This window comes from Notolabrus celidotus, chromosome 23 (genome assembly GCF_009762535.1).
Source record: "Notolabrus celidotus isolate fNotCel1 chromosome 23, fNotCel1.pri, whole genome shotgun sequence".
NCBI lineage: Eukaryota > Metazoa > Chordata > Actinopteri > Labriformes > Labridae > Notolabrus > Notolabrus celidotus.
In genome coordinates, this window is record NC_048294.1 from 8,921,104 (window position 1) to 8,938,491 (window position 17,388).

Genomic DNA, 17,388 nt, shown 5'->3' on the forward strand with positions numbered 1-17,388 from the left:
GCATTGGGATTTTTTCTTCATACACGACACATTACGAAAAAACATAATTTAAGCAGAATGTGAGAAAAAACAGACGATATTGGTTGTCAACAAGTTATTTTATTATAAAACATGTTTTAGCTTCACTGTTTTAAACTCTTTTACATTGGACAGTTTGTGTTTGAGACAGACACTGCAGAAAAAAAATGTATGTGTAGAAAAAAAAGCCCTTCAATAGACTTCACACCTGACAGTAAAAAACAGCACATGAACATTCCTCTTAACTATTTTAATATTTCCTTTGTGCAAATATTAATAACAAAACCCATGCTCTCTGGTCAGCAGTGCTCTTCTGTAGTACATGGGAACAAGCTAATAATGTATCTATATCTGATGGAGTGAAAGAACAGCAGATGTCGCCTCAACTTAGAAGTAGGATGGACCCAAGAAGCTAGCTCTGTGTACCAAATGTAAAGATGTTTGTGGCTTATACATACTATGTGGACATACCAAGCAGCTACCTGCGGTCTGAAAATATGAAGCCCATGTGAAAGTGTTATAAACTGCAGTTCATGGAGCGTCCGCTTGAGGCTGGCTGCAGGAACACAGGAAACCACATACACATCCATTCAAAAAAGACGATCTTTACAGCATTAATAAACATGTTTACAGCCTGGTACAAAAAAACAGCTTCAGTCTGAAGAGCTAATTTCTCTATCAGCACACACTGTACAGGGGGCAAATTTTTTTCTAACGCGACAGTTCAGAAGATATTAAGATTACGAGTTTTGCCCATTTAAGGCCATGACTGACTTGACTCCCAGGCGGGAACACTAGCTGTTGGCGAGGAAGCTCAAAGCCCGCCTCTTTACCTCACACTCGCTCAACAGAAGTTTGGTTGAGTTCAGCATTTCAAATATGGCCGCTTCAGAAACAGATATTACGTCCATTAATAATACAGTCTATGGCCCATACTCGCCCATAAAGTTGAATGCGGTGTCAACAAGGATCTGACCATAGACTGTATAAATAACAGATGGACCCAGAGTGCCACTGACACATCAAAAGCAATCTGAAACTGCGGAAAGAGTCAACCTTTCGAGCATGTAAAAGCACATAACGGAAACGAAGTTCACATAAACCACCAACTGCCTCATATTTCACCTGTTACCAATGGAATATCTGACCATGTGTGGACTCCTCTTGACTATGTGGGACCAAGAATATGCCACATAAGGAAAGGAAAGAACCTGGAAGGTAAGGTGAGGCTCTGCTGTCTGTATTGATGTACTCTCTGTATGTAGTGATGTCTTCTATGTGTGTAATATACCGTCTGAATACCAACCTAAGACTGTTCTGTGTTATGTGTATAAGTTTAGAGGGATTGTGTTAAAGGAGGGGAGATTTTTTTAAGAGGGAGAATGTGTTTACTTTGGGGGGAGGGGGTATACATGTAAAAATCTATGTGTTTAAAATATGATGCATAATTATTAATACAAATATGTAGTACATGTATGTAATTTCAATTATATATTAATTAAATAAATCTACTGATAAGTTTCTTTAAGAAAAAAACAACAGGTGTAAAATTCTTCAGGAGTGAGTTAGCGTTTCCTCTGAATTCAAAGGAAAATCAAGCATCCAGGTGCCGTCATCCTCACTTCAACATTATCATCAGGTGATGATGATTGACAGGTAAAAGAGCAGGGTCCAGCTCAAGCCCCAAATGTTTCGTTCGTTCGTTAGTCCATCAGCAGCAGCAAAGAGCTACGATGAGTTCAGGTTCTGTATTTATGCGTCATCAGTCTCTAGCCGGGTGTGAAATCCAAACATCTACTCGTCTTTGTCGTCCATTTCAGTCAGGACTGAGTAGCACACCTTCTGAATCAGCAGGCCGGATTTAGCTGGAAGAGAAGGAGTTACATTTGTTTATTACTAGCCTGAATCCAGATACAAACACACACTAATTTGAACTTTAGGCAGTCACGCCAACAGTTCATGATTGAAATGTTGACCAGTAACTTTGGAACAAGTGGCAACCTCCGAAGTAACGGAAACCACATACACACCAATTCAAAAAAGCCGATCTTTACAGCAGACATAAACATGTTTACAGCCAGGTTCAAAAAACGAGTGTAGTCTGGATAGCTCATGTCTTGATCGGCACACACTGTACAGGGGGGTGAATTTTTTCATATATAAAATGGACGTCATCTCGCTTGGCTTGAAGTGAGGCTGCCGCAAAAACTGCTCCCCCTAGTGGCTGGCTGCAGTATAGGTTTTAAAAACTCTGTCACCCCCATTCCTTTGAATGGGGCTGCGGCCAAACTTTAAAAAATAAATACACGTCGTACAAACGTTGCTCACATCCGTATGCTGTGGTGATATGTAGTTATTATTTGACTGTTTTGTCAAATTCAAGGCCTCTTTCTTCTGAAAAGTTTATTTTTCTTTAGTTATTAGAGGTTAAAAAACGGGGTTTTACATCCGGGTTTGCTTTGATTGACAGCTGCCGTAGAGGGAAACTCCATAGGACCTTGGGACGGTACGCTGTAGGGCGGAGCTTGTTACAAATTCCCTACTGCGCAGGCTGGCTGCAGAAAATTTACAAGATGTCAGCTTTCTGGAACGGGATATTTTGGCTTCAAACGGTAAAAAGGGAAAAGGCGGAGCAACGCTGTTCATTATATATGCAGTCTATGATTATGAGAGGCACAGCTGACTTGATTGACAGGCGGAAACACTGTAGCTGTTTGCGTGGAGGCTCAAAGCCCACCTCTTTACTTCACACTAGCTCGACAGCAGTTAAGTTGAGTTCAGCATTTCCAATATGACTCCCGCCGATGATTGGCTTCAAAACGGCGCTTCAGAAACAGATGGGTGACGTCACGGATACTACCTCCATATTTTATACAGTCTATGCTTTGGACATATACTGTATTTGTAATCTTGCTCTCCAATTTAGTAGACATGTCCATTTAAGATTAAATATTTCTGTATTATTCTGTACAAAAAGTGATTATTTATAAACTGTAGACCAAGATTGAGACCCTTGTTTTAAAAATCCGAACAGATTTTAATGTCTGAAAATATTGAGAGAGCTCTTACCAATAGCATTTCGTATCCACATTGGCCTCTTCGTGGCTGGGGTGTAGCAGCACAGGAAATAAACAGGCACTCCTGACAGGGCGATGCCGATGCCGATCAGGGAGTTGATGGTGTCACTGTAGAGCGGTACCACCACCAGGAAGACGGTGAGGAGACAGAAGACGATGGGGTAGAAGAGGCTGAGCTGAGGGAGGAAGAGAGGAAACACAAGGTGAGGTCTAATATGTTGAAATGAAATCTTATATTGGATAGGATCACTTTTATTTCTGTTGCAGAAAATGTTATGTAATGCTTTTTAAAAATTTTGCATGAATACTTTTGCTTTCGGCCCAAACTGTGACACTTTGGTAATTTCCCGCCGACTACAATTTCCAGCATAATGAAAGGTGGTTTTCATATTTATGTAAAAAAAAAAAAAAATCCTTAGAATTTCTTAATTTTAAAATCTTCAAGACATACCTGACTCTATGGTTGAGTTAAAAGTCAAGCTGCATTGTGGGTTTTTTAAAAATGAAGAAGAACAATTCAAATATGAAGTGACACTATCTTTGGTTTTACTGTAATGCTTTTTTATCCTGCATGTATCTCGAGTCCAACATTGTCACTGAAGTCAAATGCTAACACAGTGGACTGGTGCAGTAAAATAGAGTTACCTTAAGTGGTCTCTTTCTGTCTGGCTGCTTCCAACGCAGATATAGTTGCCCCAAAATGGAGAGACCAACAAAGAACCAGTAGCTGAAGCTGTAGTAGTTGATAAGCCTGAAGACGTCTTCTACACACAGGTATATCAGAGCCATGACGCCCTGCAGAGAAGAAGAAACATCATCAATCCGACTGTACAATGTAGGGAGAGTTTACCAAAAGATGCAACAGGTAAATGAAAAAACAAGTGAGGTAAATTAAACAATAAGACCACAGGATGGTTGACTGACGTTGAAAAGCAGTGCAGGGACGGGTGTGTAGCGGTGGACATGGATCATGCACAGGGCGTCTGGCAGGTGACCCTCTCTGGAGCCCACAAAAAACAGCCTTCAAAGACACAAGAACACGAGGCAGAGTGGTGATGAATGATTGACAAAGGATGACGGGATGGCAAACAGAACTATACAGCGTATGGCAAATGTAATCCCTTACCTGGAGGAGGCCAGGATGGAGGCATTGAGTCCTCCGAAGCAGGAGAGAGCCACAGCGACGGGAATGGTCCAGTTCATTACACCAAACACCTGGTCTGCAAAGGTCTAGAGACAGAAGATGACATGATGTGAAGATGCACTTAAATGAGGAGGCAGAATTATGTGATTTATGACCAACGAAGTGTCCATTATCAGAAATGTATGGACGACATTGAGGCCAGAACAGTCTTTTAAAAGTTGTCACTCCATTGCCCTGGTGACACCTGAGGGTCTGACTAGGGTTGCAAAATTCTGGGAATTTTCAAAGTTGGAAACTTTCCATGGGAATTTATGGGAATAAATAGGAATAAACCAGGAATTTACTAAATTGAAGGTTGGCTCTTAATAGGAAACTTAAATATAGTTGGGGGAAATATATTTTAGCATAATCCTGACTAAAACAACCAGATTTCATACAAGTACAGTTGAATATCTATGCTATTCCTCAATCACATGCACATAGCACACAGCTTACTGCAGGGCTATTGAGATCACGCCCCCTACATGCACTGTGCATTCCTCCATCACATGCACAGATGATTTCTAGAATCCTGCAGAGGCGAGGCTTGAGAAGCTTGAGGGAAGATGCTTTTTTATTTGCATGTTGAATGGGACTGTTTTGGAGGGAGAGGGGCTTTTTTCATTTAACATTTTGAATGGGACTCTGATGGGACTGCATTTTTCTTAATTTTTGAATGGGTTGGGTCGGGTGGATGAGTAATATTTAACTCAACATTCATGTTTTTGTTCTTCAATGAAATAATTGATTGTTCAATAAAATATTTAACACTTGATAAAGTTCTACTTACAAATTAATCTGTTTTAATTGTATTATTTTGGATGGATGTCTGCTTATAATAAAAAAGATATTTATGCTTGGATATGATACCTTTCCATTAAATTACCCTCAATTCCCAGATAATTCCCATAAATTACCATGGAAAGTTTCCAATTTGGAATATTTCCAAAATTCCTGAGCTTAACTTCCCATGGAAATTTACAGGAAACTTACCGGATATGTTCCATCCATTTGCAACCCTAGGTCTGACTAATACCTGAAAAACCGTTCTAATCCCATAAAGTGGAAACGTAACTTAATGGAAACCTCCTGACTCTATCCAATAGAGCAGGTCTTTGCTTCAAGTAACATTAAAGAGATACTGCTAGTCTGATAACTTGTTGGCCATGTAGTTTACGGTAAACAAATAGTTTCACTGGCAACTTAATTGGTGGCTGATGTTGAAGTGCAACCATAATTCCCCCCAAAAATTCCACAAATCAAAATTCTTGGATTCTTTTTGGAAATCATGGACGCCCCTTCCTCCGTTCTGAAGAGGAGAGGGGCCGCCCGGCTAACCATCAAAATCTGTCTATTAACATTTTACACAGCGTCCCAACTTTTTAGGAACTGGGGTTGTAATAATCAACAGCCTGCAGCCAATCAGAATCAAGCATTCGCAGAGTCATTGTGGATTATATGCACTTACCACAGCCACAGCATCACTGTCTAAGATGGCATTGATGGGCAGGACGGTGTAGTAGGCCACGTTGGTCAGAATGTAGATCACAGTCACTATGGGCATGGATATTGCGATTGCCAGTGGCAGATTCCTGCAATTCACACAAACAAACAGCAGAGGGAAGCAGATCAGAGGAGATACAGTTTACCTCCTCAGGAGTCAGTGGTTAAGAGTAAATCGACCTCGTGTGAGAGGGTAGGATGGAGATTGCGATAGGTGCGAGCATGCGAGGGGTGTGGGGTGTGGATGTTTGTCACTTAATCTGCCTGGGAACTGTGGGAGAGGCTTGTGATCCAGTCACATGAGTAATCTTCAGAACTGGAATGTAACTAAGTACATTTAATCAAGTCGTTTACTGAAGTACAAACTGGAGTTTTCTTCTTCTCTACAACACCTCAGAAGCAGATGTTGTACTTTTTGGTATGCACAGGGTCATACCGAATCTGTCCTGCCAAAACCATAATTCTCAAAGTTTAGTCATCTTGAATTTTTTGGACAACTGGATGGATTAAGCGCTCCTTAATTAGGAGCTGACCCCTGAATATCTGGAAAATGAATGGTCAAAAAGCTGAAAACAGATATGTTTTTTAGGTCATGAAGAAAGGGATTTTCCAAACATGAGGATTGTATAGGCCATTCTGCACTCCTAACTTCACTTCTATCAGCAGTTTATAATGTAGATTGGCTGAAACTTAAACTTTTACATCAGCAAAAAGCAACATAAACAACAAAAGTGCAGTGATACTACTTCAAAAGCACCATATATGTGAGTAACGAGGACATGTTTTAGCATTCTTTTGATACACTAAATACTTCTTACTAATAAAAATACTATGACATAAGGAAGGCTCTATGGGGAGGAGTCTCACATTCAGAGGCATTTTCACAATTATGGTTTTGTTTCTTTTATTTTACTAAATCTCTGAATAATTCTTTCACAATGAGATTAACAACAAATTAATACGATCAATCTATCTAAAACACTAACCTGTTGCCTCCTCTTGTCTTGTATCGTATCGCATTGTATCATATCGTATGGCCTTGTCTCAAATCAAATCATATTGTAGCATAACACAACACATAACGTAACTTTAGGTAACAAATCATATCATGTCGTATTTTGTCGTATTGTATCATATCGTATTGAATCGCATGGTCTCGTCTTGAATCAAATCAAATAGTAACCTAACTTAACGTCACATAATTTAACGTCACATAACTTAAATTCACATAACTTAAAGGCCCTGTGAGGAGTTTTGAAATGGCTGAGAAACAGACTGAAAATGATACTGATGTCTCTTTATAACCTTCAATAGCAAACAAGTCCATCAGCAGCAACACTGGCACCTTCTCTGTTGTCATTTTTAATGCCTGAAACTGCCCTGGGGGGGTAGGTGTCAGACCAGATGATTGGACATCTTGCTTCAGAAACAGCCTTTATTTGACTGTTTTCATGGAAAATAATCACATTGCCTGATAAAGTTGACTGTTGAACAGAACAGGATGAGGCTTTTGTTGAAAACACTACTTTTGCATGTATAGGACAAAAGATAAGAGGTATCACTTTGTCCACAAGGGGGGCGCCAGATTCAATACAAAACAAAAGTTCCTCACAGCAGCTTTAAAGTCACATAACTTAACGTAACTTATCATAACGTGACTTATTGTAACATGACTTAACGTAACGTAACTTAACGTAACTTCACTTAGCGTAATGTAACTTAACGTAACTTAACGTAACTTAACGTAACGTAGCGTAACATAACTTAACGTAATGTAACTTAATGTAACAACGTAACGTAGCGTAACATAACTTAACGTAATGTAACTTAATGTAACAAATTGTATCGTATTGCATCTTATCATATCGTATAGTATGTATCGTAAGCATCTTATCATATTGCATCATTTGTATCGTGTGTATCGTCTCGTACTGATCGTATGTATTGTATTGTATCGTATCGTATCATAGTGAATTGTGCATTGCCATTTTGTATTGGATTGTATATCATTCATTTTTCTGCTTTCCCCTACTTTTTATATTTCCACTTTCTATTTATATTTTCTTTTACTATCAGGAACTTGACGCCACAAGCGCAAATCAAATCACATCAAGAAATCATGCATTGGAATATTGAAGAATTAAAACCTGCTTCATCAAATTAAGCAGGTTCCAGGATCCCAGAAAATAAGAGCTCCCTTCCTTTCCAGCATGTTTTTCATGTAACTGATTGTTTCTATTGCCTAATAAAGGACTAGCTTTAAAAGTTACTCTTTGCAGCACATAAAGCCATGAGTGATGCCATGCTATACTCATGGCTGTAGCTTTTGCTCAGAATAAAAACTTGCATTTTTGTTCCTACAGAGCAATACTGGACGTGTATTTAAAAGGGACCTTGTGATGAACAATGATTATTCATATGATGAATGATAACCCAGGGCAGAACCTACTTCACTGCTCATATTTGAATGAAAACAACATCATTATAATCTCTATACCTCTCTGGGTTTTTGATCTCCTCTGTGACAAAGTTGAGGGTGTCCCATCCTGAGTAGGAGAACAGAGCAGAGTACAGAGCCAGGGCAATGTGTCCTGGATCCTGAGATGAACCCTCAAAGAGGTCCTCAAAGTTCTGTGTGTGGCCTGCAAAACACCAACACAATTATTCAAAATGTGTAAAATTACTAAGAGAATCCGTGTTACTTAACTTAATGCAGTAAACTTAAGAGAAATTAGATGGTTAAGCACCTTGTCCGATCTTCACCAGGCCGGTTATGATGACTGCAATGAGAGCGATGACTTTGGCATATGTGAAAAAGTCCTGGACCCTGGTGCCCCACTTCACATAGGCACAGTTCACAAAAGTCAGCAAACCTGCGTGGTAGCAACAAAAGAGCACACATTCATAAACATATATTACTCCTTCACACACACACAGAGAGAGAGAAAAAACTTTACTAGTGATAGTGAGTGACATTTGCTCTGCGTGCCAGCATGTTTCTGTGTCAGAGTACGACGGCTTTAAGGAAACGCTGCTGCTGACTCAAGCACACTGGCCTGTTGTTTTTCAGACGAGGAAACAGCTGAGTGCAGCATGTACAACCTCACACAAACACACACATGCAGACACACACAGGTACAGTCTTGGGAGGCAAGCACACTTTGGAAAGCTTAAAAAGATTGGACAATGTTGGACGGTTTCCACTCACTGACCCACATATTGATGGTCTTGGGAAACATGTTTTTGTGCTCTGTTACTTATCTCACCACAGCTTCTTATCAGCAGATAATCCTCAAGCTCATAAAAAAATTTGAAATGAGATAAAGGACATCAGTTGTTCAGTTTCTGCATTTATTATCTTTGTTATAGTATTTCTAATATCAGTTCTCTTTCTTGGGCGGTCTGCTTCAGATGAGAGAAAGATGTGAGAAAACATTGTTCAACGATGCCGTAACTATATGATATCCAGTCATCATATCCAGTGCTCCATCCAACAAGGAAAATTCAACATGTTGAGTGAGAAAACAATGCTAACGTTTTCTATTTATTGCTATACATTCAGACTTTAGCAACCTGTTTATTGAAAAATTTAATGTTTGTCCATCTCACTCTCTAACTCGTCTTGTCTGTTTAGTTGCTGCAGATGGCCGTCCAATGATGAATCTGGTTGTGCTTGAGGTTTCTACCTGATAAAACACAAGTTTTCTCTTGCACTTGTCATTGTTTGGACTCTTGTGTTTGTTTGTCTTAGTATAAGTATGGTCTCCCAAGTTAGTATTTTGGTTCAGGGTTCTCTGTGGGAGAGGTCCAAAGGTGAATCTGGTTGTGCTTGAGGTTTCTACCTGATACAACACAAGTTTGTCTTTGCACTTGTCAAAGTTTGGACTATTGTGTGTGTTTATGTCTTAGTATAAGTATGGTCTCCTTAGTTAGTATTTGGTTAACGGTTTTCTCTGGGGGATCTAAAGGTGAATCTGGTTTTGCTTGAGGTTTCTACCTGATAAAACACATGTTTTTCTTGCCACTTGTCATAGTTTGGACTCTTGTGTGTGATTATGTCTTAGTATGAGTACGGTTTCCTAAGTTAGTATTTTGTTCAGGGTTTTCTATGGGGAAAGCCCAAGGGTGGATCTGGTTGTGCTTGAGGTTTCTACCTGACAAAACACAAATTTGTCTTGCTACCAGTCATAGTTTGGACTCTTGTTTGTTTATGTCTTAGTATAAGTATGGTCACCTAATTTAGTATTTTGATTCAGGGTTTTCCATGGGAGAAGTCAAAAGGTGAATCTGGTTTTGCTTGAGGTTTCTACCTGATAAAACAAAATAGTTTTTTCTTGCCACTTGTCATAGTTTGGACTCTTGTGTGTGATTATGTCTTAGTATAAGTATGGTCACCTAATTTAGAATTTGGGTTCAGGGTTTTCTGAGGGAGAAGTTCAAAGGTGAATCTGGTTGTGCTTGAGGTTTCTACCTGATAAAAAAAATAATTTTTTCCTTGCCATTTGTCTCCATCTCCATCAACAACCTCGTGAGTAAAGCATTTCTTGTTGTGGTAACTTTCCTCTTCACTCCACAAATCTTTAGATTTAACAAAATCTATTACCAGCTGAGTGCATTTCAGCTTCAACAGTTCACCACAAACATCCACATCACTCAGACATCCAAAGAAAAGTCCAAAACAAAGCATTACATCACAATCCTCTCCTCCACGTGGACCACCAGAGTTCAACAGTGAGGCTATAATCACAACACTATCACCTTCCACCTCATTGACAGGTACTGGATCATAACATGTCCGTTCCCAACAGGAGCTCCGATCTAACACAACAAAAACACAACATACCGGACAGAGGCGACCAGTGTGGAGACACGAAGAGAGGAGTCCACCACACAAGAAGTGAAGGGATGGTGTGTTGACAGTGAAAGGTTAGAAGGGTGGGAGGTGTGAGATCAGGTTATGGAGGCCAGCCGCTAAGGTAGTGAAGGTCATATGTGGTTCCCATGTGGAGGGTAACAGAGATCTTCAAAAACAAATTCAGTTACTCACTGACTGTGAACTCTCGTGCTCACAGAAGTTGTTATCAGGAGCTTTAGTATAGTTTTTTTAGGTACAGGTTTTTATTCTATAAAGGAGTTTTCTTTGTATTTTGTCATTTTTCAAAGCTAAAAGCAGCAACCAATTAATCAATTCAACCGTTTTAAGGCCCATATTTAATTCATAATGCCATCTCAGGTCTTCATTACACCTTCTTCAGAAAACAATGGGTGAGGTCAATTAAAACTTAAGACTTTGATTAGTTGGACACCAATTTAGCTCAGCTGGCAGAATGTCTGTCATCCCTCCTTTCACTTCCACGTTCTTTCTATACATTCTGTTGTTCCATCAATGAAAGCAGGGACAAAAAAGTGGTCTTGTCAAAAGACCTCGCCCTGATACGAAAGAGGATTAGGGAAACAAATTTATTTTTTTTATTTATTCAGACTATTTTTCTAAGAATTCTACTTTTAATCTCAGAGTTAGGAGATAAAAATCTAAGAGAGAATTCTGAGCTTAAAGGCGGAATTTTTCTAGATTAAAGACAGTGTGAGATTAAAGACTGTGTGAGATTGGAGTTAGAATTTGGACATAAAAGACAGAATTCTGAGAATAAAGTCAGAATTCGAAGATTAAAGACAAATTTGGAGATTAAAGACAGAATTTGGAGATTAAGACAATTTGGAGATTAACGACAGAATCTGGAGTTTAAAGACAATTCTGAGATTAAAGGCTGTATTTTTCTAGATTAAAGATAATTGTGAGATTAAAGACAGTGTGAGATTGGAGTTAGAATTTGGACATAAAAGACAGAATTCGGAGATTAAAGACAGAATTCGGAGATTAAAGACAGAATTTGGAGATTAAGACAATTTGGAGATTAAAGACAGAATTTGGAGATTAAATACAGAATTCAGAGATTAAAGACAATTTGGAGATCAACGACAGAATCTGGAGTTTAAAGACAATTCTGAGAGTAAAGACTATTCTGAAATTAAAGTCATACATTTTAGATTAAAGTCATAATTCTGAGATTAAAGTCAGATGTCTGAGATTAAAGTTAAAGTCAACCTTTATGAGTAAAAAGTCATAATTTCTGAGAAAAAACTCAGAATTCTGACTTTAATCTCAGATTTTTTTTTTTTTAATATTGCCCCTTAAACATTCTTCATCCTCACTTGCCCTCCAAACTTTTTTTTTCTGGCCTTAATCCACTTCCGTACCCTAAAGATTAGGATAAAGATTTCTGTTCTCCATTTTTCTTTCTGGGCTTTCGTTGCATACAAGACAATCGTCCGCATAGAGAGAAAAAGAGGGGAGCATAATTAGCTAAAACACAACCTAAGAAGCAGAAGGCTTAATGTGTGTATGTTGGTTGTATCAATTAGAGGTTAAGGTGTGACCTTGGTCCCTTCAGGTGTTTCCACCAACAAAATAAGATAAGTTTTAAAAAAAGAGAGGATTGTAAAGTCTTTTAAACTAAAACATTTCCAGAGGAAAACTAATACAAAATGCGAACATCATCATTTTTAAATGTTAAATTTTAACAGCTGTGGTGTGACTTAAGTGTATAAACTCATAATCGTAACATCAAAATTATACTGGTGTTATAAAGCCCGGGTCTCATGTTTTTGAGCAGCAGAGGCACAGTGTCTCTGAGAGTGAAAGGTCTCCGTGACAGGAAGTGTATTTAGTTTAGTTTTAATCCTCCCTCCTGTGCTGAGCTGTCAGTAGCCCAGTAGCCTCTCAGGGTCAGAGTCTCTCTGCAGGACTTTACCTCACAGCTATCAGCCCTCCTGCTCTGAGCACTGCTTATCAGTGCATGCCGCAAGTGTGCATGTGCATGTCTTCAAGTGTGTGTTCATGCGTGCATGCTTTTTTGATGGAAGAAAGAGGAATAACTATTGCAAAAGAAGCCATATTTGTATATTTTTATCTTGATTACCGGGGCTTGTCTGCATGATATCACCTTTTCTGTCCTTGGCTGCTTGTTTTATTGCCTAGTTGCCTGAGCGTTGGTATTTCAGTTGCCTTGGTGAGCAGGTTTGTGGATTTCTTGCTGCGATCTTGTTAGTAAGATTAAATCAGTTTGTCAGCTTTGCTCTTTCGTTGACTCTTCTCCTGTTGCGTTACCTCTGCAGACCCGACCACCTGATGTTACCTTTGAATTCATGAATCCCCCTTTTGCTGTTCCCACGATCAAAAGTGGCGGCACAAGTGCTCAAGCGAAGGACAACATGCTCGGATTTCTCAATCAGTGCTGAAATTGAGTAAGGATCTTTTTCCCCATTGCTTTTCCTTATTGCTGCGTAAGTTTTGAGGTTCACTCAGTTCCTGTTTCAATTGATAGTCTGAGTTTTTCCGCCTCAGACTTGCTGACTAAAGCAGTAGTGTCACCAATTTTCACTTCTCTAGTCTATGACGCTCACGTGCTTGGAATAAACCGTAGTTGTTAAACACATCACATTGACACAATGACTCACACACATAGCTAACACATCACACTCTGGTTTGTGTACTTACATATACAAGCAGCAGCCAGCAGCCTGTTGCCTACGTACGGTGCTATACAGGTGGGGAACACCGGCTGCACCATGTAGTTGGAGAACGTGATGGCGATGATTGCCTGGCTGGTCGGCTCTATGATCAGCAGCGACGTCCACAAGCGGATGAAGGCCATGAAGCCCCCGAAAGCCTCCAGGATGTAGGCGTAGGAGGCCCCCGACTTGGTGATGGTGGTCCCCAGCTCGGCGTAGCACAAGGCCCCAAATACAGAGAAGATCCCCCCAACGGTCCACACCACCAGGGAGAGGCCGTAGGAGGCGCTGTGGATGAGGACACCCTTGGGCGAGACGAAGATCCCAGAGCCGATCATGTTCCCTACGATGAGACAGACTCCATTCAGGAGGGAGATCTCTTTCTTTAGCTTCATGGACTCGTCGCCTTTAGACTTTGCAGGCTGAGGGCCGCCGTTGGTTTCTTCTTGCGTTGGAGCCGGGCTGTAGGACGCCATTGTTCGTGTTTTGGTGTTTGTTTGATTCCTTTAGTTGAAAAGTGAGACAAAGTCCTCTTCAGAGTCACAAATGTAAAGTTTTTTTTCCTGGCCTCGATGTGCAAATGAAGATTTAAACTTTTCTATGATCCTCTCCTGCCATCTGTAGAGGAAGCACAGGTCGTATCAGTGATGCTGCTACCATGGAAACATGTTTGACACAGCAGAAAATACCTGTCTTCTTTCGATCCTGACCGAATCTAGTCAAATATAGACATTTTTTATGTCCCACAGGTGATAATGTGGGGACTTACATGCATAAAAAATGACATAAAAGCACATAAGTGCACACGCTATGCACAGTTTTGTGGAGTGCAGAACCATTAGCCCACATGGCAAATGGCCTTTTAAGGTTGAGTGTATTGACAGAGAGGGAGAGGAGCAAACATGCCTGAAAACACCGGCTCTTCATTAGTAACCAAACGTCTAGCTGAGGCAGAATCACGACTGAGACAGAGATACACACTTTGACTCATAGAAACACACACACACACACACACACACACACACACACACACACACACACACACACACACACACACACACACACACACAGATGCAGCGAGAGTGGGAGAGTCAGCACTGTGGTTGGTCACATGTTTTCCAAAGTTCATCATCCTCAACATGACTAAAGAGAGATGATGAGACATGTTGAAGTTATGTTGAGAAGGGCCTTAAATCTTAAAGTGTTCAAGGAGTTTGGCCTTGACACACTAGTCAAGGCCAAGATTTTAGAGGTATGATGTTAAGTTATTTCCTAAAAATGTCACTCTGCTGAATTAAAATGTATTTTCATTTAAATTACACATTTTTAGGGTGAAATAAAAGCAAAACGTGTATACGATTAGGAATGTTTCCAGGGGACAATTTGCTTAGTCGTTTGAATGAAAATTCAAATCCCGACTAACTAACTGATCTTAACGTAGAAAAACACTCAGAAATTAGTCAAATTCAGCACAATTTATCTAACACACTAAACACGGGGTCTCAGAATCTGCAGGTAAACACTGTCAAATTGGTTTGTTAGTGTGGCTAACAATAGCAGAGCTAGCACCACCCGTTTTCAGTCATCTGTGCAGCATTGCAAGATGCCATCCGTCATCTGCGCTTGTTTACATCCAGTTAGTAGAGCATTTTAGCATCATGACAGATTATTATTTATTATTTATACTGTATGTCTTGTTGATTTTAACAATTTGAGGAGTATATTGTTGTTCTTTTTTAAACTTTGCATTTGACCTTGAGTGCTTTGAACGGCGTCTATAAAAAAACATTATTATTATAATTTGTATTATTATTATTATTGTCATTATTATTATTATTATTATTATAATTATTAGAAGCCACTAACCAGAGCTACAGGCTCAGCTAGCAGTAGGTTGCTACGCCACATCTTGGACACAATATATGACTGTCATTTCAGGCATACAGTAATTAATCTATTAATTACTTACCTACCTTAATATCAATTCATAATATAGAAGTGTTGAAGTGTATATATGTATATATATTACATTATTTTATATTCACCTTATTTTTCATGTTTATTTTTTTATTTTATATTATTTTATTTTATTTTTGTAACTATGTAAGCACATCGTTATATTGTCCTGTCCCGTGTTGTAAGCTGCTGGAACAAACAAATTTCCCCAATGGGGGATCAATTAAGTTTATCAATCTATCTATCTATTAATAATGTGTTTCACTGACTACTAATGTCCGTAACAAAAATTGCTGGGGCGATGAAATTTAATAATTTAGTTGACTAAACCACTTACATTCCTATTTGATATTAAAGTGAATTTTTGGATTGAACAATTGATCAGCAATGTAATTCTAATAAGTAGAACAAAATACTTAGACGATTGCGTTACATTGAACTTGATGTCAACAGTGTTTTAAATGACAACGGTCAAACTAAGTCAAGGGCAAGATCGCCGTAATATTAAAGCATTAAGTATTTTAAGAATGTTTGATTTCTTTCAAAACTTGATTGTGTCACAAAAGAGTGACGCCACCCATCATCGGTTCCTGAAGAGGCATTAGGAAGTCCATAGATGATGGTTGCTGTATTGGCTGATTAGTCACTGATTCAATCTGTAATCTTATTATCTTCTACTCGTACGCATATTTATGACCTTCACTTTCTACCATGAGTGACCTCAATCAGTGAATGACACTCCTCTGATTGAAGATATACTGAGAAGCTGCCTTAAATGTAAGTAAAGTGCCAACAGGGTTTTAAATGAAAACCTTCAATAAAGTCACAGATTGTATAAGATTAAGATTTTAGGAAATCAGGTGATTACAGAATCACAATAAGATGCATTAAGGTTTGCAGAATATCTGTGCCTGTCTTAAAAGTACATATTTAAAGGGTAATTGAAGGATGCTTCCAAAGACTATCTGTACATTTTTCCATTTCCAGGTCAGACCCAACATACCCAGGTTTACCCAGGTGACTTTTCAGCAGAAAAATGCTGTTAATGGATTTTTTTGATGAGCAAACCAAGAACAGTCTTCAACTGTATGAAGGAACAGAGGCAGGAAACACAACCCTCAGATCCAGATAGAAAGAACACAGAGGTGTATAGATGCACAAATTGATCTCAAGATAGTAAACAGAAGAGCCAATATAAGTCATTGAGCGTCAGAGATAGAGAACAGGCTCATGGGGAAAAAATCATTAAAGAAACTGTGGCACCCTACAGAAAATGAGCGTTAGAGACAAATATCACAGAGGTCAGAAGTGACGGAAAGCACAGATACCTTCGGGCAGCGGCAGATCAGAAGCACGTGGGTCCACGAAGGAGTGACTCTACGGGAAGAAGGACAGTAGATTGAGTGTTCCTGCATGTGATCAAACTCCTGGCGGAGACACTCAAAGGTGAGACTCTGACAGAGAGGAGAGAGCAAGGTCCAAAAAGTGCTGATAAGTAGACTTCATGTGTTAGCTTTCTCAAGGTTACATCCTGGATTTGTAGGCTTGTATCACTGAGCCTTTATTACCTTATCACTGATATTATTTCATTGAAGGATGGTAAAGATAAATCAAGTGGAGGGAAACAACACCTAACACATGCTGTTATATCTTATGTATTTAATCATATATATTATAGATAATCTATAAAAAGGGCTCCATAACAGTATATGAAAGCTCCATTTGATTCAGCAACAACAGTTTTATCAATGGTGTTAAAATACAACCACGTGTGTGGACAGCATGGGTTAATAATTGATAGTTCCTGTTATAAACTTCACTGTACCTGTCCTGTGAGTGTTCACCTGAGTGAATTATAAGGGAAAGTGTCATTAAGTAGATAAATACAGTGAAGCAGAAAAGGCTACATAAGGAAAACTCACCTTCTGCAGCCGGGTTGGCTTCGTGTTCACCGAATTGAAAGTCTAAAAGTCTTCACCTCTGCTCCTGGGCTTGTGGTTTCATCGTTCTGTCTCACTATCACAGCCAATAAGAAGCGTGCGGGTGCGTCTTCCTGCTCCGCTTGTTTCCGCTTGTTGT

General features: G+C 39.3%; 1 protein-coding gene across 2 annotated transcripts; it reads right to left on the reverse strand.

The window, feature by feature from the left end:
- Positions 1 to 79: 79 nt before the first annotated feature.
- Positions 80 to 17,388, reverse strand: slc7a7 (solute carrier family 7 member 7). Of its 2 annotated transcripts, none has more exons than XM_034676041.1 (11): positions 17,232 to 17,388; positions 16,638 to 16,763; positions 13,340 to 13,971; positions 8,529 to 8,654; positions 8,279 to 8,423; positions 5,747 to 5,870; positions 4,222 to 4,325; positions 4,020 to 4,116; positions 3,741 to 3,890; positions 3,088 to 3,271; positions 80 to 1,883 (listed from the first exon to the last, which is right to left on the reverse strand). In XM_034676041.1, the coding sequence occupies exons 3-11, from the start codon at positions 13,827 to 13,829 to the stop codon at positions 1,813 to 1,815; spliced, it is 1,491 nt and encodes a 496-aa protein (XP_034531932.1). In that variant the 5' UTR covers positions 13,830 to 13,971; positions 16,638 to 16,763; positions 17,232 to 17,388; the 3' UTR covers positions 80 to 1,812. The 2 variants fall into 2 exon arrangements, with proteins under 2 accessions (XP_034531932.1, XP_034531933.1); XM_034676042.1 differs by having other exon boundaries at positions 1,522 to 1,883; positions 16,638 to 16,686; positions 17,232 to 17,371.